The sequence below is a fragment of the Excalfactoria chinensis genome, chromosome 1 (assembly GCF_039878825.1).
Source record: "Excalfactoria chinensis isolate bCotChi1 chromosome 1, bCotChi1.hap2, whole genome shotgun sequence".
NCBI lineage: Eukaryota > Metazoa > Chordata > Aves > Galliformes > Phasianidae > Excalfactoria > Excalfactoria chinensis.
Genome location: NC_092825.1, coordinates 77,995,435 through 78,022,795, shown reverse-complemented (window position 1 = coordinate 78,022,795; position 27,361 = coordinate 77,995,435). Strand labels below are relative to the sequence as shown.

Below are 27,361 nucleotides of genomic sequence, written 5' to 3'. Positions count from 1 at the left end.
CACACAAGTTGGATTCATGTCCCAGATTTCAGATATCAAAAAGTTTGCTGTGTGAATCTCAATTAGGCTTGCACTACTAACATTTAGACATATAAGATTATGATGAATCTCACCTATATTACACAACTTCTGTTTGCATGGCTAAGTGTCTGTATAGACAAGAGATGCAAGCTTAAAGGGGAGCTACAGATGAAAACTGGAGTAACAGAGAAGTGTATTTCTAGGCCTGAATTGCAGTTCTGCCTCTGATGGGACACTTGTGCAATTTATCTAGCAGAAACAAGTACACAACCTTGATTTCTTAAAACAAGGTGAATCCTCAATGATCTTGAATAGCTACATCTGTACTACCAATATGGTTTACTAACTTTTGCTCCAGGTTTTGGAGAGCTATGCACATGAGTTCAGTCCCAGTTTCTCTTATGGAATGGCTCTGGTGCATCCTCTTCAGAGGACATTCAGGCACAGCTGACAGGCCAGCCCATTCCAGACATGCAGACTGTGCCAGCTTTGGCTCCCTTGACCTGGGAAAATCCTCCAAGAAAAACTCTGCAGTCCCCAGCTTTCAGATTCTTTCATGCACTCTTGTGCCATGTAACACACACTCCTGGCACTCAGTTACAAAAATACCAGTGTGCCAGACTGTCCCAGCCTTCTCATTATTCCAGACTCTTTTAAGCAGAAAATACAACAAATCAGTCAACTAACTAAGAAAAAAATGCACGTCTCAGAGCCACAGAGACACAACAGGGAACAAGGAGGAGACCAGCCCCTTGCCAGTGCCCAGTGCAGTGTCAGCATGATCTGTTCCAAAGGGTAGGACAACCACGTAGCATGAACACAAGCCAGTCTATGCCATCTGGCCTGGAGTCCAGGGCTTTCTCTGGTACAGTCCATAGGGGCAGTATAGGCATAGCTAAGGTGTCAGTCTCAATTGCAGAGATGATCTACAGACTTCGCACACCTGTAAATACTCTCCTGGAATATAATCAGACCACAAATTACATGTCAATTCTATAGTGAAAAACACACTCACTGCCATCCTCTCAAGCAGGCTAAGGAGTTGGCAATGAGAAAGCCAAGGTACCCTAATTTTGAGTGCCAAGGTTAGGTCTCTTCATGGATTTTTGTTCTCAGTCTCTTTCCAGTGGGTCAACAAGTGGATTAAACTTTCAGAGAAGATCAGAAACTGGGAGCTCTGTGCATGCATAACCCTAAAGATCACTGCTGGATTTGTATAGTCAAGGTCATTAGGCTTCTACAACAGAAAGTCCATTCTGTGGTTATCTGGGGAGTTTTATCCTACTTTGCCAAGTATTTTGTCTTTGCATTCAAAACAAGAATGTACCCAAAAGTCACATTCCCATTGTACTAGCAAAAGGACAATCATTTTGAAGAGACACTCCAGACTACAGCCGCTGCAGTGGCACCCGCATGAGGGCAATCAGAAAATGTTTAGGTTTATGATCTTGCTTCTTGGCTCCTCTCCCTTTCAAAGGCTCTTCATACCATGTGCTTTACTTTGCCTGTCTTCACTGGCTTTTAACACATTGATGGATATACTCACCACACAGCAAAGCTGAGAGCCAAACCTTCCAGTTAACACAACACTGACAGATGAGTCACTCATCCACTAATTCAGAGTATAGGCTACTCCAAAAGTAATGCCCCCTATTTCATTATGTCAGCCCATGATGTCAGAGGCAGATGTTGATGGTATGGCAATAGAGGTTGAACATTTCTGCCAGTATTGTGTTACATGTTGTTGCTGTGTGATAGATGGTAGCAGAGGGGCAGTCTGACAGAATAACCTCTGTTATGGAAGTATGGGTGAAGAAAAGGTGTGTCACTGACTTCCTCCATGCAGAAAAAGAAATGGCAGTCAATGACATTTATCAATGCTTTCTGAACGTTTATGGAGACCAAACAGTGGATGCGAGTACAGTGAAGTGGTGGGTGGTGCTTTTCCGCAACATGAAAGACAAGTCATGTTCCAGATGGCTACACATAGCTGTCACACCACAAAGTGAAGGGTGTCTCAATCAGCTCATCCATGTGAATTGGTAGATTACCATCATGGAACTGTGTATGGAGCTCATTATTATTTTCAGTTCCTTGGAAGCGATGGTTGCAATGTTGGAATATTGCAAAGTTTGTAACAGGTGGATCCTGCAAATGTTCCCACGGGAACAGACAGAACACCGTATGCAGGCTTGACAGGACTGGCTGAACTAATACAAGGCTGAAGGTGACAGTTTTCTGGATTGCACCTGACATGATGGAGATGAGACATAGTGTCACCACTACAAACTGGAGTCAAAATGGCAGTCTATGGAGTGGCAACAGGTGAATTCCCCCATCAAAGAAGAAGCTCAGACACAGCCCACAGCACTGTCTTTTAGGATAGGAAAGGGAGATCCTGTTGCATTTCCTGGAACACGGACAAGCTATCAACTGTATCATGACACCACTGACTGAGCTGAAGGCTTGAATTTCCAGAGTCAGGCCAGAGATTGTGACAGTCTTTCTCTTGCAACATGACAACGCCAGGCCCCATACCAGTTGGAAGACCATGAAATATATTGCCAGTCTTGGCTGAACTGTCCTACCACACCCACAGTATCATCCACATTTGGCACTCTCTGACTTCCATCTCTTTGGGCCAATGAAAGGTAGACTGCATGGGCAACATTTTCCTAGCAACAAAGCTGTCATAGCAGTTGTGAAACAGTGGGTCACCTCTGCTTAAGAGCACAGAGCACAGGCTCTTGTTCACTACTAGTGAAAATGCATAGTTAATGGCAGTGACAATGCTAAAAGGGAGTGTTTTGTAGATGAGAATTTACTCTGTCAAACATTGTTTGACATACTCTTTGTGTACGTTGTGGTTTAAATGGTAATAAATAAGAAGCATTACTTTTGGAGCTACCTACAGACTTTATGCTAGTCCTGACATAAAACTTCTGACATAGTTCTAAACTTTTTGCAGACAATTTTCTTAATGGTTCCCAAGCCAGCTTGTGATGGCCCTGCCAGGCAGACCACTACTAACTTCTCTTACAACCAAGTCTAATTGCAGCCTAGATGCTGGGAAAAGTGCAGCTCAAAAGCTAAGGGCACCCAAGGGTAAGACTCCATTGCACTAACAGCATCACCAGAGTCCCTTCACCACACATTCAAAGGGAGTGTCTCCTTACCTTATTAAAGGCAAAAGACTTTTCTAATACTTCAGGCAGAGAACACTCAGAATGGAAAAGAGAAGATAATAGGCTGCCAGAGGCCCAATTTACGAACCCCAAAATTAATGAGTCATTCCAATTAAATTATTTGCCCTAAATTAAAACTTATCACCAAAATCCAATTCTCGTTTCATTAAAGAGGACCTCCCTAGTTATCAATTTTTTTTTCCTTCACAGATTATTATTTTTGTTAAAGGTAACCTTCATGGAATGAGACAAAAAATGTAGTTGTACTCTTCTGCTTGAGGAGTCCCTGAAAGTTTTACATTTTAACATTGTTTCTCATTCCTACACGTGTCTACATAATAAAGATATATTCCTGGAACAAACTCCAGGAGATTGGAGAGGTACCATCAAGTAGATGATGTAAGGCAAATCTGACGCATGAAGTTGGAAGAAACTTTTTTGCGTAGCTTTGTCCAAGCCTCAACAGCCTCAGCCTTTTGCTATCAGAACTGACCATGTTCTCAATCCCCATTTTTGGATTTCCAAAGGGATTTCCAAAGTGAAAGGCAGACAGACGAGTGATGGCACTGATGTGCCTTTGAGAAACAAACTGATCTCTTGATTTAGAAGCCTGAATAATCCCAGACTTCCACACACACAGCTCAAGAAGGGCTTGATTCCTCCTACCACAGGTCTCCCTACTGACAGTCCAAGTCGTGACAGACAGAGACTCAGCATCACCAATGACATCTACCATGTGCTAAATGTAACTGCTGAGGTGAACCTTTGTTTCTTTCCCAGGAACAACCTGGATGCTGCTATTGTTTTTATAACCCATTACCTTTCTCCAGTCTTGTTGGAGATTAACACATTTTAACCTAATATTTACTTTTTTGAAGACATTTTCAAAAGCTAGGTTTGATCTTGAGAAAGTGCTCCCTGTCTGAATACTCACTAAATGGAAGCCATATGTCTAAGTATCTCTTTCGGTTTTGTCTGTTTTGTCGTACTCACACTTGGCAAGCTATTTTTTTCCCCTTAACTATCACATCTCAGGCTTTATTAAATCAAGCTGCTATTCTGTTATTTTGGAGATTTTTTTATTATTATTTTTTTTTATTTTTTTTTTCAAGCAACCAACTACTGACATTTTAGCAGCTATATATGAAATGTGATATTAAGTCATTATTTTCTCAGAATGCTTTTTCTCTTTCTGGTGAGTAAGGAGCTGCTACCAGGGTAGCAATTCCAATATTTCTAAAGATAAAAAGAAGAGCTTGAGTGCTGAAAAAGCCATCAAAATCCATACACTGAAAACCTATCACTTAATACGGTTTATCATTTGTTGTTTTTGTGGAAAGTAGCTGGAGGCATATCCTCCAAGCTATAGCTTACACGCACACCAGAACTACAGATGACACATCAGCAGGGAAGTGAGATGATGGCCAGCAACTGGGTAGAGACAAGTTATAGGAGCACAGGGTTACAACGAGATGGCTGGGATCAATATGTGCTGTGCAGACACAAATACATGGTAGGAAGACACAGCGCAGATAACGTAACAATCATCTGCCCTCTCTCACCTTCAAATCCCCAAGTCACCTTTACAAGGACAGTCTCACATTAGAAATATTAGCACCTTGCTTCCTTTCCTGATGTGCCAGTTTCTTTCTTTCTGTAATTAATTCATATTAAATGGAAAGCTTTTAAAGCAGGAAATAGATTTGCTTCTTGCTGCAAGTCTCGATGTTGTTTTTGAACTGTTGGCTCAATCCAGGTTTATTTTACAATCTGTTTCTAGCCAAGTCCAATTGTCTTGATGCCAGTGAAACAAAATTCCCTTTAATTTCAGCAGAATCGCAATTCTGATCCAGGTCCTTATCCACTAACACACAGCTACGAGTGTAGACAGTAACACATCAGCCAAACCCACAGACCTTAAGCTGCTGGGCCCCAGGAATCTGGAATTTCAAGAGAATCCCATATGGCAGATTTGCAGGAATCAGTGAAATAAGAAACACATTAAAAAGTAACACACTGTTCCATGAGTTAACAATGCCTGACTGTCGCAGGTCCTCCTGTCTCATCCCTCTAACAATCTTCAGAGCCCTTGACCAGTTTTGGTCAACATGGCACCAGCTGGCACACCCATATCTCCAGATCAACGTGTAGCTGAAAACCTTTTTGTATGTTCCATCATAAAGGGATGCAGTAGGAGACTGGGAGACATTAGTGGGAATGTTTCAAGGCAGGGTCAAGGTCTCAGTAGATAAGAGATGTGCTGGAGGTAGCTGAGCAGAGGATTACCAAGAGGAAGGACAGGCAAACAACATAACCATACAAACAAAATCCTACATACTCTGTTTCCTTAGCAAGCCAACCTAACTTCAGCATCTCTGGGGTTTGAATACAATAAAAACTCAGCTAAGCAAACCACAAATCTAGCTAACCTCAACTTGGCAGTATTTCTTTCAAATGGAAGGAAGAAAATAAAATGGATAGTAAAGCTACAGAAAAGGTTGATCTGAGACATAGAAAGGTGGAGCATGATTAACCTTAGCTCTCATCTGTAGCGCAAGTAAAAATACAAGCTGATCCTAAAATTTCTCATGGAGACTAGATACACATCTTTTATTATAGTAGGGTAGAAATACAAAGCTTTAGATTAGATCAGATCTTGTGAGAAATTTTTCTTTTATAGAAAAAAAGTCGTTGCTCATCTTCAAACTACTGAACAGTTACAGGCTTGTTATTTACCATAAACATTACAAGGGCTGCTCTGAAAGTAATGCGTCCTATTTCATTATGTTGGCTCATGATGTCAGAGGCAGATATTGGTGTTATGGAAGTAGAGGTTGAACCTTCCCACCACTGTTCTCTTACATGTTGTTGCTGTGTGACAGAGGGCAGCAGAGGGGCAGACTGACAGAATGGTGTCTGAAATGGAAGTGCAGATGAAGCAAAGGTGTGTCACTGAATTCCTCCACGGAGAACAAATGGCACCCACCAACATTCACTGACATTTGCTGAATGGTTATGGAGAACAAACAGTAGATGGGAGCACAGTGAGGCAGTGGGTGGTGCTTTTCAGCAGTGGGGACAGTGGGGCATCTCCACTGGTGCAGAATTTTAGGAGCATGGCATTCAGGCTCTTGTTCATCACTGGCAAAAATGCGCAGATAATAGTGGTGTTTGTGTTGAAAAAAAAACACAACATGTTTTGTAGCTCAGAATATGCTCTATCAAATAGCATTATTGTGCTCCTTGTATCTGTTGTAGTTTCCATGGGAAAAGGTGTTACTTTCAGAGCACTTTTTATCTGCAAAACAGTTTTCTTCCTCAACATCTGACAAGACATTGGTCAACACGGAGGAAGTAAGCACCTGGAATATACTACTTAGTTTGTCAAAGGGGCTATATTCTGTTACGGGCAAGTCAAGTGGAGGTTCAAGGCTTGCAGCAGGTCAAACAACTCTTTTGCTACCATGGATACTGCTGTTCCAGCCATGACAGAAGGAACACACTTGGATATAGGATTAATGGCTAACTGCACTCTCTCCAGGGTTAGCAGACATGGGACTGGATTCTTGCTGTTTATGGAGCTGAGAGCAAATATTGTCTCTATACCACCGCTGTACAGCCCAAGCTAAGACATGGAACGGTAGACTGAGGAAAATGGACAAAGAAATATCAAGGGAAAATGTTTCACAGCGTTGGTCTGAACCTTGAATCAGCTGAACAGGCAAAATCATACAAAGTCAGATGATACTTATCTAAAGAGACCACTCAAGCGAAGATGAGTTATATATATACGGAACTGGATTATCATATCAAGACCCTTCCTCCCAGCCACAGGAAAACGTTCAGTGCATTTTATGCAATACTTTTTCCTCCAAAATGAGTAAGCATTTTTTGAAGTATTCTGTTTTTGTCTCTTGCCTGCACCTGCAAAGCAAGCACCAAAATATTTCCAGAAAAACTTCCTGATTTATGCACTAAGTGCTGAGAGCCAACCTATAAAACAGAGCCAAAACCTACACTGCATAGTAACATTCCAGCCCAGCCTAGAGATAGGAAAATAGAAGTTAAGAGGAATCGGGACACTACGGGGAGGCCATAAACATATTAGATGGGGAGTGGCAGGAAGTTCCTTGGTAAACTATGAAACACCAGGTGCAATTTCTTGTAATTTATGGGTTTAGGCAAAAAGAAAAACACACATACACACAAAAAGAACAGCACAGAAAACCTAGAAAGGCTGCCACCACTACTACTGTGCGCCTGAAATACTAGAATTGCTTCTCTGGTAGGAAACTACAGTCCACAATAACAACAGAAGGGGGTCAGCAAAATCTACTGTGCTATGGTTCCCTAAGATGATTCTCTGCTCTCTTCGCTTATTTTCCCCACCAATCTGATCTGCTGTCACTTCCTTCTTTGCACATTGGTCCCGTCTCTCCCAGCCCTGTAGTAATCCAAATTTATCTCCTCCCTCCAATCTTTTCTTCCTCTCCTGCACCGTTACCAGTAAAATGCTCTTTTTTCTCCCTCACAGAAAATTCATACTCCCATGTTATCTCATTATTCTTTGCAACAGCATGCCAAATTCGCTGTCGTTTTCCCACTGGAGCTATGTCCTGAAAAAGACAAAGTGGTCTGTGCTCATTCTTACCTACTGCAGACTCCCTGGAATTGAAAATGCTACAGTGCTAGCACTCAGAAAGATCCCTCTGAATTCTGGGCTCTGCGCCCACCAAGCGGGAAAGAAAATGTATCTCAGAGAACAGCACCTGACTCCAACATCCTTATTGTTTGGCTAGCAAAGGAAAAACAGCTTCAGCTCTCTTCAAGTTGTTCTGCTTCTAGCACAGGGGTGGGAAGGCCAGAAATGCCAGGGGAAGATGGGCCCGCATCAAAGCCCTGCTGAGCTTGAAACCAGCTCTGATCTCCAGTGACCACCTGCAAGCACTGAGAGCCACCAACCCTATATCTGTCAGGGAATAAACTGGAAGAGAATGAATGTAAGGAGTCTAGGAAGGCTAAAAGATGCACAGCACCACACAGACTGCCCTCTCCTTTCCACCCTCCCCAGGCTCCACTGTACAGCTGCTGGAGAGAAGTTGTCATGTGTGTGGGTCAGTTCATCTGATGAAGTTTGGCTGGTTCCTTTTGGTTGAGCTGGTCAGTGTCCTAGAAGGGCCTGCTTCTCCTCACTAGTGATAAAAGGAGTCCAAGGTGACTCACCCCAGTGGAAACAACTACATTTGGTCACACAAATCTCTGCCTCACTGGCTTAGCCCCAAGGCATCCAGCAACATTTACATGCATCTGATATCTGACTTCAGGTTTCCATAAAAGATGGTGGCGTGCCTTGCTCCAGTTGTGCCCAGAAACACTTCCCATAACTCTGAAGTCTAAGGCAGAATTTTCTCCTATGCTTATCTTCAGCAGTGAGGGCAAAGGCTGCATAGATGGAAAACCCCCTTCCTCCTCAGCCCCAGAACTGGATTTCACCATGGGGCTCACTGCCAGGGCAGTCTTTATACGCAAGAAGCCTGGTTAGATTCAGCTGTCTTCGTGGACAATGAATTTTGCTCTGTAATGCATACACCAAGTCCTTTAATTTCAGGAGAGTGGACAGAGAAGGGTAACAGCTAGTTTTCTATATAGAGTTAATAACAAATTTTCAATGGTTAAATCTCAGCATCAACAACTACATCTTCGTACCACTTAGAATGGTCAATTCTGAGTCATTGTAAGCAAGGAGCTCTACAAAGGCCATGCGTAATGGAGAGGCTACACCCTGTGTGGTTCTTTCCACACAATGACGCCTGTGATGTGATCAGTTGGAAGAAAACCGGAGGATTTGGCCTTTAGCTGGGACACATTGATCTGGAGTTTGTGATTAGGGCTGAGCAGTAAACAAGAATTCCTCTTCATGAGAGCTTTGCTGCTGACGCTTCCAAAGATGTTTTCGTTCCGCCAAAATGACAAAGCCCTTTTGAATTTTTGTCATGAAATAAACATCTAAACAAGGGAGAGCGCACATCCTTTGAACTGCCAATAACTGGGAATCACGAGAAACGTTAGAGGCTGCACGAGTCTCAGAGTCAAAGCAAAAAGGCAAGCATGAGTCCTCCATAAGCCAGATATGACCATTAGCTTTTAGACAGATTATGGTAATTTGGTATTTTTTCCTCTTCCTAGTTTTGACCACAAAAAAGAAACTAAAAGACCTCTAAAACCTTCCTGATAAAATTTTAATCAAAGCCAAAACCAGTCAAATGTTTTTGTTCCACTGAAAAGTTCCCGGCTGCCTCCATTCACAGTGATGCCTTGCTGTAAAGTCTCTTGACAGCAAAACCAGCAACCATCTGCTTGCTCCTACCTGAGAGTAATTTAGCTTGAGCTGGATGGTTTTAAGTCTTTATTGCCAAAAGTTCTAAACCCCATGCCTGCTAATATCTCTGTGTCTTTGTGCCTGTGACCCTGCTAAGTGAGGACTGCAGGGATTTAGCCTCTGACATTTATTTATGTCTGAAAAGGGCCTGAGGCTACAGCCCTAAAAGAGCACAAGACAGAGCTCGGAGAGGGGCAGCCTCCAGGTTCCCTTTATGACTCACTCTCCTAGAACAAGTTACTGAGTGAACAAACAATTAAACATCCCCTTTATAAACACCTAGAGGATAATAATGCAGTAAAGGAAAAAATAACTAAAGCACTTTTGGCAAACATATATCTTGTCACCCCTTTTTTTTATAGGATAACTGGCATAGTGGATAAAGAGGGAGCAGTGTGTGATATATCTTGACTTGAGCAGGCCTGACATCCTCCTGAACAAGCTAAGAAAATATGGCAGATGTTAAATCACCATCAGGATGCTTCAAAGAGCTGCAATCAACAGACAGCTATATGTGAGGAGGGAGATTTTGTGAGTTGCTACCACAGTCCTCTTCGTGCCCTGATCTCTTTAACACTTAACATCTTTGGGATGCAATAGAAAGAAGGCACCTGACTTTCAATGACGACACCAAGATGGGGGCCGCTGCAAGCACCTTGGAGACCATTTCCATGGAGAAACCAACTGGATGGAAAGCAACAGCAGCAAGCACAAGTGCTGCGCTCAGGAAGGGGGAAATCACAATTAATGCTCAATCTGCAGCAAGTCACAACATGACTACCTGAGGGTTAGAGAGCTGCAGGGACTAAATAAGAGAAAGCAATGAGGTGTCCTTATAAACAAAAAGTGAATTTCATCTTATTCTGGAGTTAGTTAAGTAAAGCATGATACGCAAAACATTATAGTCACTTATTTGCCTTTCACCTGCACAAATGAGTCTAAAACTAGAACTTTTGCTTTGATTCCGGACAGTATATTTAAGGAAAAGTGTTGCCAAATTACACAATAGTGAAAAAAGTACAATGTAAGGGATGGAAAATACGACTTGTGAGAAACCAGCCTGTTAGGCTGGACTGGGGAGATCTAAGACATGAGGTTTAATGGGCAAATGAAAGGTAGTTTGGAGGAAGAGGAGGATAAATCATTATCATCTCTTGGGGAAGGACTGTAAATATTTGGTAACAAAATCAGTTTGGATCATAACTTACTAAAAGATTTCCAGGCACAACAAGCATGAGATAATGGCCACACACGGCTTTCATGGTGTGGGGTCTCTTCAGAAGATGATACATGTTGGAAGCAGCCAATATCTAGCTGATCTTTTCTCTAGTGCATAGGAAAGGACCACAGTGCCTCTTGAGCGTCCTTCCAGATATTTGCATCTCTAATCAGAGGCAAAAAGAAATATGCAGAGTAGCAAATGAAAGTCTCTAATTGCCAGTGTTCATATAGTGCAGCAGCACAAAATGCTGGTGGTTTATAGCTGCCTTATCATGCCTTCACCTCAATGCGAAGGGCACAGTACCAGCGCCTGGTAGTGGCTGAGTTGGGCAGGGACAGCTGCTTCCAGCTCAGCCCACTCTGGCAACAGCACTGGCTACCTGAGTCAGAAGGACAGAAGAGCTGGCCAACGGTTATACTCAGCAGTCTTTGGGCAGTGGATGTCTGCATCTCCAAGTAGAGCCGACTTCGAGTTTGCAGAAGGGGAAAGAGTAACAAATAGTGCTAGATAATCTAATATTCTATGATTCTATGATTTTCTCAAGAGTGGAAATGCAAATCCATTAAGCTGTGATGATCTAAATGCAGCCAATTCTTAGGAAATATCTCTTCCAGCTGGCATTGTAGTTATAGAAGTGACCTTCCCTATTCATAATGCACCAATCCTGTACCTATTTACTTGTTAATCTCTGATATAGCTAGCCCATCTGTTTCTTGGGGTGAGGGGGCTGGGATTTCACAGTGACCATCCAGATGAGGTTGTAGAAAAACAAGAGATTAAGGACCTGCCTCTGGTGCCCAGTGCAGGGCAGCAGAAACCTGGGACATCACTAACTGATCAAGACAAAGGGTGTGAGCTGCTGTCTGTCAGCAGTCCCTGCAGGACGTCTGGTGGCAAATACGGGCAGCACCAGCCTGATTGCTCACATGGAACTTGTGATGGTCAGCCCAGGCATCCACCTGCCAGACCACAACGCCAATCAACTAACAACCCCGTTATTCATTATTTTTTTTCAGGAGCTGTGTCCTATTTATTTACTTTAAAGTTTTGGATGCCCACTGTTTTCTGTAGTCCATGTTTTTAATTTTATAACACGAAAGCATGAGAAGGAAATAAATTATATTAAATAAGAAACCTAAAAAGCTTAGCACGCGACTCAATACCCAAACTCCTCTCATTTGCACTAGTGACAGACTATTTTTCAGGCAGGCAAACTGCACACCTGGGAATAATAATAATAATCAATATGAGAAAATGATACTGTGAGAGAAAAGGGATATTTTGCAGCAAATACCAATTTCTAATAAATTAGTTTTATTAGTTAAGATTATTTAAAATGAATTATTCATTAGTTTTAAACTAATAAAAATACGGTTTAAAATAAGCCTAATTCCTCCAAATTGTAAAGGAATTCATATTTATATATTTATTTATTTATTTATTTATTTATTTCTCTTTTTCTTAAACAAATTGTATTTACTTGAAGCTGTGAGTATCATCTAATTACAGAATTCTGGGACCTGGGGCTTAAGAAGTAAGAATGATATTGCAGTGGGTCTTTTGGAAAATCCATTGAACATGTTAAGCAAAGATTATCCAGAGACGCTGCTGCTTTGAGGCATGTTCGAGTGTGCCAGTACCTGAATTCTCTCATCCTCAGAAAGGTGGCAGTAGCTCAGAGCTGGACACCCACACATTTAAGTAAAAGCTCAGCTGGAGAACTCAATTCTGCTGCTTACGCTTGCATCTAATAGGCACAAATAAAATTAATAATACATGTGTGTGCCTCTAAAATTCATTCATACCTATATTTTTCTTGACAGGTAAATGGAAACTGCGTGTGGTCAGACTTAACCAGTGGTAAACTACCTGCATGGTTGTGGCAAGGCTGGGTACACCTCCAGGGCTCTGTGAGTGCATTTCATGCTGGGTGCATTCCCTCAGACTCTCTAATAGTCCAGGAGACCTGCTCTGTGTGCTGCTGCCCATCACTCCTCATGCTGCTGAAGGGGGATTTTGCACAAGACTAATTGGGAACCTTCATTTGCACTGCACTCACATGTGAGGCATCACCTCTGACCATACTTTGCCTTGCAGATGAACACTCAACATGCTAGATAGCCCTGAGCTGGCTATCATAATAGCAGCAAGAGGAAAGCCCATTTGTACATGTATTTATACACAAAATGATCTAAACATTAGCTCCAAAGAGACAACAAACTCCTATCTGACTGATAACAAAGAAGCTGAATGTTTCTACAGTACATATTAAGCACAGCCATACGTACCTATCTATTTAAGCTCATCTATAAATATTTGACATAAATATGCAGATAGACTGAATTGTGGGAAGATTTGAAGAAAAAAGAAGTCAACTGTTTTGTTTGCTATTCTGGTCTAGGCAGGATGGAACAAGCAAACTCCATAGTGCCCTTACCAGTAATTGGTGACTTCCTTGATGTGTTTACTCCCTATTATACCAAGAACGCAGGCAGGCAGACAGGGCAATGCTGCTTCAGATTGCCAAGTTCCCTGTAACATACGCAGGAGGAGGGCAGCTAAAAATGGAGTGTGTAACATAAGGTAGGCGGCTGCTACCACAGGTACCAGGTTTCACACATGCCTAGAGACAGTGCACCCTGCAAACCAGTGACCCTGCACAGAAAAACATCCAGGAAAATTAATTCCCCAGCCTTGCAAGAGGCTGACAACAGAAGGCCAAAAAGCACAACGCTCTTGCTGATGTAAGAAAATAGAAAGAAAATCTGAGGAAAGAGATGGCGAAGAAACAAGAGAGCTATCTGGGAAGACACAAGGCAAGCACTTCATTCCAACAAGTGGCATCATAAACAAATGCTCTCCCCTCAGAGCCAGAATGACCAGAGCCAAGAACTAAGTTTGTATCTTGAATATGCCTTGGCATCACTGATGTTCCCTGCTCTGTCACTGCTTTGGAAAGGACAGACTGATGTCAGAGCAAAGCCATGCCATGCCACAGAGGAAGGGGACAGTCCTGCTAGCTCTTGCTGTAAACTAAAGGAATTGCTCACTCCTGGCTGCCGTTTGCAAGGTCCACAGTCTACTGGCTCTGTGGTTTTCCTTAGAAGGACACAGGTCCTTCCACCCACCATCTATTTCTCCCTTTGCTCTCTTCTCAGGCATGTTGCTTACCTTGCACAATCAAGTAAACCTGGGAAGTCTTGGGGTGATGCTGTGTCTGCACTGAACATGTATAGGACCCCTCATCATAGACATCCACTTTCTGGATCCGCAGGCTGTACTCCAGAGGGTTTCTCTTCTCCAGCTCTACTCGAGGGTCCAGGGACCACTTGTCCTCTCCAGCAAAAATGATGCCAGAACGGTTTAACCAGGCCACCTTGGAGCTTCTGTCTTCTACATAACACCTGAAGAGGGTGAGAAAGGTGAGAGATTAACAAACATTCCATTTTGTCCCTTCCCTTTACTACATTGCTCAGATACTAGTTAGTGCAGTCCTGCTAGTATAGCAGCAGCTCAACACCATGGTCCACAGCCTGTTTCTTTCACAAGGATTTTTTGAAGGGTTTCATGGACATTTGGGATTTGGGGTGGCCAGAGCTCCTGGTCTCACCTCCTGTTGTCTATGGCCTACACATGCACAAGGCATGACTTTGGAAGGCCACAAGAGATCCTGGTCATCAGATCTCTTCTAAGTGCCAGTAGGAAAGGCCAGAAGGAGTCCTTCACATGCTCACCCCTCACCTTTAGAGGTTAAGCACACAGAGGAATTGCATTCCCAACCCCCTGCCTGTCTAGAGGGCAAAGGCTCAGAACTCCAGCTTTAGCAACACAGCACACAGCTTCTCCAGCCCTCAGTTTCAGCAGCACAAGGGGAGGAAGTTGTGGTATTCAGCTCACAGATGAAGAAGATTTGGGAACTCAATGCCTCTCTCTCCTGGCAGCTGAACCCATCAGGGCCAAGCTCACACAGGCTCACTCCAAATAACCTCGCACCTCTCCCTGGCACTATTCAGGCATGTGTTGCCTTTGAGAGAGAAAAGAGAGAGGATAAAGATTATCGCTTTGAGATAAGACAAATATTTGACAGTAGGCTAGTAGGCTTTCACACAGCCTCTTAGAACAGGTCAGACATTTTCCACGTTCTTCTGTTTGAATGCATTTCATTCAGGCCGTGCCACAGCTGTGTCCTATGTGACGTGACCCCACCACACAGCCTGCACTTCTCACTTCCCTGCTTTGTGGATGCTCTCTGGGTTGTTCTGGGCTACCCAGGGGTAGGAGGAAATCCAGGCAGTGTGGGAGTAGCTGAGAGGTTCACCAAGCTGTTGGCCAGGCTGCAAGCAGGCCTTATTTGACAAACATTTGCTTTAGAGAGCAGATCAAAAGACCCCAGTCCAGGATTCAACTTTTCTGAAAGGTATTCCAAGCTCCTCTGTGTGCATTTTGGATTTGTGAAAATCCCAAGGGTGTCAAGAAACTAAGCAGATTAACAGCTGCAGCCGAACTCAGTGGGCGCTGAAGTTTCTCAGTCACTTCTGAACCCACAGCATACCTGTCTGTATGAGCAGAGTACACCAGACCCAGCATAGCAGCAACTGAGCCATGCTGCTTTCTGGACCTGCACTATATGACACAGCACTGCTATTCTGACTGGAGGCAGGCAGGGCATTTCTCTGCCATGCTCTGTGATGAGGTGCAAAGATGCCCCTGCCACCTCCCTTGGGAATGATCACCCAGGGACCCTAAGGGCTGAGAGGAGGAAGAGAAGCACTATAGAAGACAAAAACTGTGTCGTAACCTGTTGCATGCTGTTTTTGCTCAGGTTAATCCCTAGGCCAGTGGTACAACCAAAATAATGTGAGTGGGAGAGAGAAAGCGAAGGCAAGGAGAAAAACTGGAAGAGTGAGCAAACTGGATCTGAACTACTCATCTGGGCATAGCTGTTCCTCTGAAACTGCTGCAAAAGTCACTGTCCGAATGTGGAAATTCCAAGCCTAAGCATGCTCCAAGTGTACACCCAGGTTTCCCAGCATGTCCGTCTGCACACACACACCCTCCCTCTCTGCCAGAGATGCCACCCAGCCTTATGGATCATGCTTTAATAAGGATTTATGGTGATGATTTTCACAGCGTAATAAGTGCTAATTCAATACTAATAGAATATTAAATGGCATGTTAACTGACATTTTAACTGCAAGGCAATGGGAGCAAGGCATCTGCAAGATATCAAATGGCTCTTATCGTTCACTAATAATCAATAAGCAAGTTCACTGAGATAGTCAAACACTTTTCATTAGGCTTATTGAGAGCATTACCATCAGTGCTAGTGAGTGCTAATAAACTATTTGTGATCCATCCATTTAGCTTTTCCTTGTGGTTTTGGGTTTAATTTCATGACATCTGCTGATGCAGCTACTGAGAGGGGTGGTGAGCGGTGATGGTCATGTCTCGGACAATCACTGCAGGGACTCAGGAGCTATTGATCTTAGCACCAATTCAATCCATACACACAGAAGGAAAAGAAAACTTGCTGCTGTGCCTCTTTAGTCTCTTTGCTGTCTTATTAAAACAACAACAAAAACAAACAAGCAAGAAGAAAAAAAAACGAACTAAAAATAAAACAAACAATACAATATAATTTGGCTCCTTCATGGCTTTTAGCTACTGCACCACTTCTAGCTGCTACTGATATCTTTCCATTCCTCACTCAGTGCCTAGCAATCGTGTAAGAGCCATCCAGGGATGGACAGTTGCGAATTGGAACTGGAGAAAGGCACCTGGCCATCCTTACACACATCTCACAGTCACCATTTCCAAAATACTGACAATGGTCTTGGGCCATTTTCACAGTAGGAAAGAGAAGGGATAATGCCTTCACCACAGGAAAGTGCTTTGGGATCTTCAGCCACAACTGTCACCTCAAACATACTACTGGAAAAAATAAATACATGACACAATGAAAATGTTACCTTGGCTCATTTTCTCCAGAGGAGATGTGCTCTGCTGCTCCTGAGTGCAGACATTTATTTGCACAGCCAGGACCAGCTCTACATTGCAGCGCTGATAGTAGAAACGCTAATAGTCATCAGCTAAAAGCCTTCTGTTTGGAGGTCTATATCTAGAACCAAGCAATCGTTCTGCAGCAAGGGCCTGCAACGTCACAACCATGGGACACTGAGAGCATTCTGTGGTGGCCCGTGTCCAGGGCTGAGGTAGATCATCACTGCAGCTGCACTTACAATGCTATCTGGGGTGAGGAAGAGGAGGTACAAGAGCCAGGGCTCTCCAAAGCTTTTTCTGTTCTACCCTGGAGAAAGCTGCTCAACAACTATGGCCTAGGGCTACAGAGATGGAGCAGGGCTTTTTATTGCATTCACAGAGGTCCCTCCAGGTTAAGTTCAATGCTGTGTTTAGGAGGGTGGGTGGTACTGAGAACCCACACTGATGATGAGGCAAGAAAGAATTCCTGTGAAACCTGATGAAGCAGCTGTTTAAATGATTATTTTAACCTGTCAGGGTTTTTACAGCATTACCAATTATGTATTGGGTCCCCTTGACCTTGGGGTAATTGTTTATGTGGTAATTTCCAACCTAGAATCAACTAGTTTGGAAAAGACTCTCAAGATAATCAAGTCCAAGCATTCACCTACAACTACCAAGTCTGCCACTAAACCGTGTCCCTTAGTGCCATGTCCACACATCTCTTAAAAACCTCCACACAGGGAATGATGCCACCTCCCTGCTCATCCCCATCCAATGCCAAACCAACTTCTCCATGAACAAATTCTCCCTGGTACCTAATCTAAACATTCTCTGGCAAAACTTGAGGCCATTTCCTCACAGACTACCACTTGTCATCTGCGAAAAGAGACCAACAGCCACATTACCACAACCTCTCATCATGTAGTTGCAGAGGGAAATGGGCCTTCTCCTCTCCAGACTGAACAGCCCAGTTCCCTCAGACTCCTCATATGTCTCGAGTTCTAGCCCCTTCAGTAGCTTCTTTGCTCTTCTCTGAAAGCATTCTAGCAGCAATATTCTTCTGCTAGTGAGGGGCCCAAAAGTGAATGCAGTGGTGGAGGTGCAGCCTTACTGGTACCAAGTAGAAAAGGACAATCCCTACCCTTGCCCTTCTGGCCACCCTGTTTCTGATACTTGCTGGGAGGCCACTGCTCTTCTAAGACAGCTGGGCACAGTGCTGGCTCGTGTTCTTCCCTCACTGGGGGGGAAAATACACAATATGGTTTTGGACTGTATTTTCTACCCTCTTTCTCTAAAACACATTCCAGCAACAGCTCCACATCTCCATTTCCCTACTCCTCATTAATCACTGTTTCTCCGTTAATCCTTTGGTCATTCCTTTGCCAGCCAGCCCCTGTGCAGTAGTTCAGGTGTGTGGCCTGCCACATGAGCCACACATGGCAACCTGGACTCTGGCCTATAGGGCCTGCTGAGGAACATGGCCTTCTTTTGCCTCAGGATGTCATAGCCTAATGTGGACCTGGTCTCAGCACAGACATGGGCTTGCACACCTGCCTTTGGGCAAGGGCACCCTAAGCTGTGCACAACAACTGGAGATGCCATCATCTGTGGAGCCTGTGTTGTATTTTAGCTATGTGACCTCGGCCAGCACACCTTTTTGCAGCTCTTGGGGTACCTCACCACTCAGATGACAATTCTGGTCCCTGCACCACTGCTCACTCTCCATCTGAACTGTATGAGTACCCTCCCCAATGCTTGGTATGGCAGGCAGCCCAAAGTCTTTCTGCTCCGCTGATTAGAAACCTTTTTCTTTCCCCCCTTCTAATTTTAAGTCTAGATTTATTCATGGCTGGATTATATCCATTCCCTCTCATGCCAACACCATCCTTTAGCTTAAATAACTTTTCTCTCTCCTGGGTGCTTATCTTCCAGTGTGTTCACTGAGAGCAATCATACTCCCTCTCAGCCTTCATTTTGCTGGGCTCAACAAGCCAGACTCTTCTAGTTTCTTCTTGTATGATAGACTCTCCATTGCCCTAAACATCCCAGTAGCCCTTCTCCGCACCTGCTTCAGTCTGAACTCCTCTGCCGTGACCAGAATTCATACCCAACTTTCTAGATGAGGTCTCCCTAGTGCCTTGTACAGAAACGTTCCTATCTCGCTCTCTCTAACATCAACTGTTTTTAATGAAAGCAAAAAGGATTGCAACCAGCGAATATGACTACCAGTGCAGAACTGCTCATGTGCTGTGAGCATCCTCATCTCTCAGTCCATTCGATACGGACGGAAAATGAAATCCAAGGGAATTTGCCAAAAATATTCCAGCCTAAAAATGAGAGCTGCATGGGCTCTCACTAGCAGACACACAGCTGGTTTCCCATGGGTTTTCTTTATGTTAAAATGACTTCTTAAGAGCACAGGTTTCTGTTTTCTGTATAGAAAAAAAGAATATCAAACGCAAAATTACAGTAATTGTTATGCCAGTACTCTCCTGGGGTGGATGTAACTATACCAGAACAAGAGAACTTATACTGGCTTGATTTATAGCTCTTCCCATCTTCTGGGGATCAGTATACCTGCATAAACAGCTCTAGTCCACATCCATTCAAGCAGAGGTACCTTTTAATGATATCAGTACGAGCTGCTACAAAGAAAGTTAACTCCATCCTGGCCAGACCCAGTACATTTTGAATCTCCAAATAATGCTCCTAGAGCTTCCATCAAGGTCTTGCACCGGGATCAGGTGGGAGAATGAGATTGCTAAGGAAAGCCCATGAGCTCCCTCCTTTTCCATTTTGGGACTTGGTGTCCCTTTTCAGTTCAGCCAGAAACCTGATTCTGATCACAATGAAGCATGATTAGATGATGCTAATCAGCTACTGATCACACAGCCTCAGTGAAACATCCGGCCATGAGAGGCTTGTCTGCAGCCTCTTGTAGCATCACTGGAGCCTCCGCACTGTCAAAAGGGGAAACCAGGGAACAGCAAAGATGACACAGGATGGCAATGGGGAACACTGCCAAAGGATTTGTCTTTGGGTTTTGCTGCACTTACGCCAAGGATGCTGTGCTTTTACCATCAGCAGGACATGAGCTGACATTTAAAAAGCACCTGCAGTCGCTTAGGAACTGAAGCTCACTGAAAGACAATTAGTCTCTTCTGGGAACTGAATTTTGGCTTTTATACTGAACCTGTAGAAGGACCTGAGACTAAACAGCAACTCAAGAGTACTGTTATACATTTTTTCTGCCTTGGGAATGAGCCTGGGAATGACTAATAAGTTGCCCCTACGGGCTATCATCCCCTTTACCTTCTTTCCCAAAATTCAGTATTGGGGATGGCCTATTCCTTCTGCCTGGGCTCCCACTGCCTTGTTGGTAACTTTCATGTGCTCACCACTAGGTAGTTCCAGAAGAGCAACTTCCAAACTTTCCCTTGGTTTTCTTCTTTAAAATAATAGTAATAGTAATAATAATAATAATAATAATAAAGGAAATGTATTTTCAATATGTGATCTCCTCTCTGACAGGAGGGGAGGGAGGGTTTGGCTGGGAAGTCCACGTGACTCAGTATCTGGTAATTATCCAGCCGCAGAGGCAATGCGAAACGTTCTGTGCTGTCGCAGAGAATGACAGCACCTGGAGCTCCAGCACCCAGATAAAAAGCAGAGAGACAATTGGGCAGATGGAGAAAGGCAATGCTACATTGCCGAGGGGGGGGGGGGGGGAAGAAAATAGAGGGAAAGGCAAAAGCTGGAGAGAAACATCAAGGCAGCCAGCATAACTACTGGAGAATGAGATGATGCCACAGATTAGTATAGAAGAGGACAGCTCTGAAAGAGGGGAAAGCAAAAAGAAATAGAATCATGGAGTAAGGGTTGTTCAGACCTGAACGTTTGGGGAAGGAACTGGGAACAGCAGCAGAAGTGAACGGGGATTGCAAGATCTGAGCACCCAGACACACAGTTCAGTACTCATTCTCCTGTAATTAGTGATATTTCAAACAAAGCTGGAACGCTTCCTAAAAGAACGGTCTAAATCACCATCTAAATCTCATGATCCTTTCCAGCCATAAAAGTCTGCTAATCTAGACTTAAGCAAATATAAGTTGGCCTCCTGTCTGAATGACAGTTTGCATTCCGCCTTCTAAGTTTGTGCTCTACCTCTTTTATCCCTAGGCATTTCTCAACCCTTTTCCCCCTTTTCTTCTATTTTTATTTTTATTTTTAACTTATTACCATCCTCATTTTGAGATAATTTGTTGCTGAGAATTTCGTAGATTAACCCTTAATTGCTACAGGGCTGTAACTGTATCATTTTTAAGTGTCATGGGAAACTGGGAAGTTGATTCCATGCTCCGTATTCCTCCCAACACCTGAGGAGTACACTACCTGGCATCCAACATCGTGCTGCTTTGAGGACCTTAATATCTTTTCCATCTCATACTGTTCCTTCTCCAAAAGGGAAAGGAGAATACTGAAATTCCTTTTAGAGGCAAAGCACAGTGGGAACGGGAGCAATATTAGGGACAATAAGATCAAACTTTCCCATCTTCTCTGAGGCTATGAGCACCCGAGATGGCTTACCCAAATTCTCATCCACCCTTCCAAGCACTGCCCTCAGCAGCTGAATGGGAAGGATGGCTTACAGCAATAAGGGCAATGGTGGGCCTATCCTGGCTGATCCCTCCTGCTGCTGCATCCCCAGGAGGGATGTCTCCTTAATGTGCCAACACTCCGGCTATTATTTTCACCTGACTTTTTCCATCCAAAGCTCCTACTGCTGCTGCACAGCTGGTGGAGTCAGGGCTTATAGAGATTGCACAGATGATGTGTAGAGAAACATTGGCTTCTCTGACTGCTCCAGCGCTGTCATCAGTGCCACTGTGGACCGAACTACACCCATGCGAGCAACATTAGGAAATAGAAAGAAAAAAGCCTAATGTAGACACAGCCTTTGAGGAGCTTAACCCTTCTTCCCCCTTTCTATCTCTCTTCTACATGAAAGCAGAAAACAGCTTCTGAGCAAGGCACACATTCTCATTTCCATATCTGAAGCCAGCCCTGAAATACCATCGTGAAATAATGCCTTGAGAGAGGAAGCCACGAAGCAGATTCCCTTTGAGAGATTCCGCTGCTTCTCTTTTTTAATTCCATCCAAAACCAACTTCGGATGAGTACGGAGCGCACCTGGACGGTACAGTCAATCCCAGGTTACCTTGTTACCAGAGTGATATGGGGAAATTGGAGGGAATTCAGAGGCAAGCAACAACAAAATCCATCAAAGACTGGAAAGGGATCAGCATCTAAGGGAAGCTTAAAACATTAAATATGTATAACTTGACTAAGAGAGGACTTAAAAGGGATATGTTGACAAGCTATACCTCTTTGGAAGCTGAAAGCACCAAGGGAAGAGAGGAATTATTTAGCATGGTGCACAGGGGTCCAGAAAGGAGAACTGAGTCAAAAAAGAGAGGAGAAATAACTGTGTTCAAACTTGAAGAACTTTTTTACCACCTTCAAGTGCTAGCCTCAAAGAGTCCCCCAAGGAAAGCAAGGAAGCCTGTAACATCTCAGATATTTAATACTGCTACAGTCTTCTTTTCATTAACTACATTGCTAGGCAATCAACCACCAGTTGAATGAGCTACCGATACAAAGACTAAACGTTTTGTTATTGCCCAAAACCACTGGCATACGGTCATATTCCCCAAAGCACTTCAAATTGTCAAGCCCTTAAAAGTCGCAACTGACCCCTGACTCTTCAAAGTGCTCAGCACTGAGATTAAGATCAGATTTGCCAACCTGCTCTGGGGCCTACCAGTTCTCAGTACAACACCAACATTTCTAAACAGCATTTGGCAGAATGAGCTTCTTTTCCAATGTAGCCCTTTACCTTGCTGTTGAATACAAGCTGCTATTGAAAATACATCTCACAGATGTTTTATAACCATAGAAGAAAGCGCTGAAAGGTTCAGACTTGTGTTCTGTTTATCCTGTGTGCCAAACAGCTTCATTAAGTGGAAACCATGGCAAAGCCATTAAAGCTAGGCAGTGCTTGGCAATACTTTTGTCCCTTTATTTGCAGCTTTGCTTGCATTCTGCCTTCTTCCAATGCACCACTTCAGCCCACCAAAGGAGCCTTTCCGAGGGAGGAACCAGAAAAAAAGCTTGCAGGGGATTGGAAGAAGAGAAGTGGCTGGAAGGGAGAGCTCCGAAAATCTTTGATCTGAGCTTGCCTTCACCCTCCAATACAGTACGCCTTGCCGAGGAGGACATGTTTATAAATAAATAAACAGCAGAGGAGAGAGGGAAGAGTGGAAAAGAAGCGTCAAGCACGTTTGATAGAGTTTCGTCTGTTAATATGAAAGCCAGGAGCTTGCTTAAAACCTCCTGTTCAGAAACAGACTGGGAGGAAGGCAGGACTCACTGAGAAATGGGGAAGGAGTAACTCCTGCAGCCATCCTGCAACGAAACCTGGCAGACCTGACCTGCCTCATAGGCAACGTCGTTTGGTATGCAGTGGGGACTGTGAGAGGTGGGGAGTGACGGCTGCAAAACAGCCTTCACAAACCCAGGCACCACCTTTGGGCACACTTATCTGAGCACTACTGTGAGAGATCGTGTTTTTCACTCTCTCTAATTGGGAACTGCCTGGGGACACGAATTCAGAGCAGAAAGCAGCAGCTGAAGCACAAACTCATGCTGCCCACGGTTTGAAAGCAACAGGCTTGGGTCAACTGGCTCCGAGCTTTGGAGTCTGAACTCCAGCCCAGCTACCAGTGGCAGCGCAGACATAACCACTCAGCTCTGACTGTTCCTGAACCTTCTGACCTGAAGTCTTCAAGAACTGGCAAAACAAGCTGTGCAAATCGGCAGGAAAACTGAACTTTAAACCCTTTCTGCACTTCCTAACAAAAACAAATGTCACTGAATCCTACTGGAAGGGTTTATCCAGAGGTACCACACCTGGATCCGTTGTCCTTCCTGCCACCTGTCCCAGAAGCCTGCTGTGCAATGATACCTCTCCCCTGTGCACAGCCAGTCCTGTGCTGCCAGCATCTTGCTTCCTTCCTGCCATGGCAGGCACTCAGGCTGCCCACGTGGACCATGCCTGATCCTGCCCATTCTTCTGGCAGACTGCTTGCGCTATCTAATTTCCCAAAGTCTGGCAGTGGATGGAGAGATGCCCAACTGCAGCTTCAGACGGTGTAAATCAAAGGTCAATGAGGCCTCGCTAAGTAAATGGGGACGCCTAGATTTACATGACTTGAGGCTCGTCCCTGCTTCCTCACATCATCCTCTAAATGAATTCGTTAAATACAGCACTCCAGTCTGCTCAGTTAAAAGCAGCTCCAGCTGGCAGGAGGTTCCAGATCCAGAGATTGTTTAAAAGATGAGGACTTGTAGCCTGCTCTGCAGTTACACTTGGCTAGAGGTAGGCTCTCACCAACCATACAAGGGAGTTGATGTCGTACCCACCTGGTGGGTGTCTACATCCCCAGCATCTTTGCTTGGTGTGGCATTTAACAGGACTGCACAACCTTGTGGGATACTTAAACCCAAATTACCCTTGCACACTGCTCACTTCTGAGAGCTGCAGGGCAGCAAACACTAAGTCCTGCTGTACTTCTACCAGTCTGAGGGTTTTCTTTTGGTTTGCTCTCTTAAAACAGCATTTCTTTCTAGTAGAGGATGTGTGCTGAATTTTAATCTGCAGCAGCACAAGCAGCAGTACTGGCAGCAGTGAGAGCTGTTTGGGATTTGCGAGACGGGAGTGAAACAGTAGTTAATTTTGACATTAAACCCTAGAAGTGAGAATGTTAAAGTTATTCTTAGGATTTTTTTGGGGAGGAAAAAAAAGAAGCTGTACTGTGATCGTCTGGCATGCCCCCCCCCTCCCCCCCCCCTCCATGTATTGCATAGATCTCGTGATTCCTGCAGTTTAATCCCTTATCTGCTCACTAAAACAGATGGTGTTGCAGGCTCTTTGCAGACTCTGACAAATATGACTGCGCTGGGAACACTGCTCATATATCCACAGCTTGCTGCACAACCCTCAGGACGAGATGCACTGGCTCGAGATGAAAGTTCACATTCAAAGCACAGTCTGCAGCAAGGAACAGATCCTCCAGTTTCTCCTTCAGCATGGCTGCTGAGGTCCTTCCACACACTTGGAACAGTCACACACAAAACATCATCTTATAGATCCATGTAAAGCTCACACCAGCATGACCCTCTGAAATCTTCAAGCTGAGATCCCAGTCAAATCATCTCTTTTCCCTCAGTGAACACATCCATATGCTAAACAAGGATACCTCCAAAACAACTGAAAGATTAGAGACACCTGACTGAGGGGGACTTGAAACCAACCCCTCTCTGACTCTGCAGTGACTGTGCTGGCTGTGCTGCTGCAGCTCTTCATGGGGGAAAAGCAGTTCGGGGTCACCCAGCCTAGGTATTGTTCATGCTGGGCTGTTCCACATCTCCTCCCCCTGATGCTGTCTCATGTGTGTGAGATCTGCCAGTGCTAGGAAAGACAAGTGAGGTTAACCGAGCTACATGCATTGCTCCCCCTAGAGCAGTATACAGCAGTGATAAACCACCGGTAGAGCCGCGCTGCGGTAAGTATCGGGCCGGAGGTGAAGCATGAGGTTACAGCAGCAGCTCTACTGCCCATCCCCTTCCACCTGGCAGATCCCGGGTAATAAACCACTCTTCAGCCTTCCTTGTTCCAAACCCAAACTGCTGGGATTTGGGGAAGATAACAATTTCAGCCACCTTTCAGGAGAGCCTTTGCAAGAACTAAAAGCTCCCATTGGCATAAAAGCAGACATGTAATGGGCTGTCTCTGTCCCTGGAAGTAGTTTAGCACCGCAGGAACTTAGAGTCCTTTTATCTCTCCACTTTATTTAACCAGAGTCATTAAAATAAACTGATTTCCCAGCCAATTAATTATCAAATATCTGTAACAGCTTTCAAGCCCTGCCATTACTCAGTCTCGCAGGCCCCCACAGGCAATGTGAAGCTGCACTCCCTTACCTGCACCATGGCTGCTCCTGAGACCACTGCCCATGCTCAGCTGCATGCAGAGAAGCACCTTGGGGGCACAGTGAGTCGCAAGCAGCGAGTGCCCCCAACTCAACCCAGCAGCAGGTAAATGCATATGCTTCTTGTTCAGACATGGGCACAAGCAACTTCTGCGCTACCCACTGAAAAACCAGTCTCTACCCCTTTGTGAACTGGAGGGTTGTACTCACCATAGGTGCGCTAGCAATGCCCCTACCATCTATTTTATAACCAATAAACTCCACTCCTCTCTGGTTTCAATTAGGGGATTTCAGATGAGATTGAGGATAATGCATCCCATAATTACTTACCCTTCTCCTTTCTGGAAACTCAAGCAGAATCATTTCCAGGCCAAAATGCGGTCTGTCTTGATTGATGACTCTAATAAAATGGCTTTATTGTGATATAAATAGCCTTAGAAATGTCCTGGAGAGTCAATATCGGTGCTTGATGGCCTTACGCAAGCAAGGTCTTTATCTTACGGTATACTAATGCTTAATGAGTTATGCTTCTGCAAAGTTTGAATTTGGGCACAGAATGGGGAGCTATAGAAGAGATAGCTCCCGAATTAGACATGGAAAGTAGGAACTGCCTAAACACCTTTCCTCTTCCTCACATTCCCTGTTGATAATCTCTTTGCTCCCAGCCTGCCTGCTGCCAGCTCAAGCCCAAGTACCATCTGAGTACTGCAGCAGCCATGGGAACGCACTGCTTCAGCCTCCCATTGCTGGAAGGTTACCAGCTGCCACCATGATAATTGGAAAACCCGAGAGTTCTCCACTGCTGTGCAAGCACTGAGCACCTCTCAGCCTTTATGGATGCATGTGGCCACATCCTGGGTGAAGGGCATCCATCAGCCTGCTCTGGAACACACCAGCAGCGTCCATCACAGCAGCCAAAACATTGTCATTGCCTCGTGCAAGGAGAAGGCCATACAGAGTCTCCCTCCACAGGAGAGGGGAGAGACGCACATGAGAGAAAAGCCTAGGTCCTTCTTTTCTTTTAAGAACCACAGCAAATCTTAACCCTCATAAAGGCAAGGCACAGTTTGCAAGGCTTCCTTTGAAAGCAGGGCATCTTGGAAACACACAGCCAAACCTGGCAGGATCATCACCTTCTGCATGCAGAAACATGAGATGTCATCATCACATTTGACCATTTAGCTGTGCCTTCCAGCACTGCTACCTTAGCTGGGATCTGAGTGCTGAAGAGTTTTGCTGCGAGTGACAGAACCATATCCACCTGTCAGAAAAAGCTGCTGTCATTGCAGCCCTGACAGCGATGTGATCAAGGCCTGACAGACAGGCAGAAACAAGAGGAAAGGAGCCATCAGCAAGGGCGGCTGAGAAAGTTTTGTTGGGAGTAGTACAAGACTGTATGGGAGGGGATGCAAGTGAATGACAGAGGGACAGGGCCATGCTCTCCCCTCCATGTTATCCGTGCAGAAAGGTGAAAAGATGACAGTTTCCAGCCCTGCCTCACCTCTTCACTCCCTCCTCCGTA

At 44.5% G+C, this 27,361-nt stretch overlaps 1 protein-coding gene across 5 annotated transcripts in view; it reads right to left on the bottom strand.

The window, feature by feature from the left end:
• Positions 1-27,361, bottom strand: part of LSAMP (limbic system associated membrane protein) — a 412,942-nt gene that overhangs the window by 143,992 nt on the left and 241,589 nt on the right. For all 5 annotated transcript variants that reach the window (XM_072326671.1, XM_072326673.1, XM_072326675.1 and 2 more), the window contains one exon: positions 13,979-14,211. In XM_072326671.1, the coding sequence (XP_072182772.1) occupies positions 13,979-14,211 (233 nt within the window). The remainder of the gene's footprint in view (positions 1-13,978; positions 14,212-27,361) is intronic.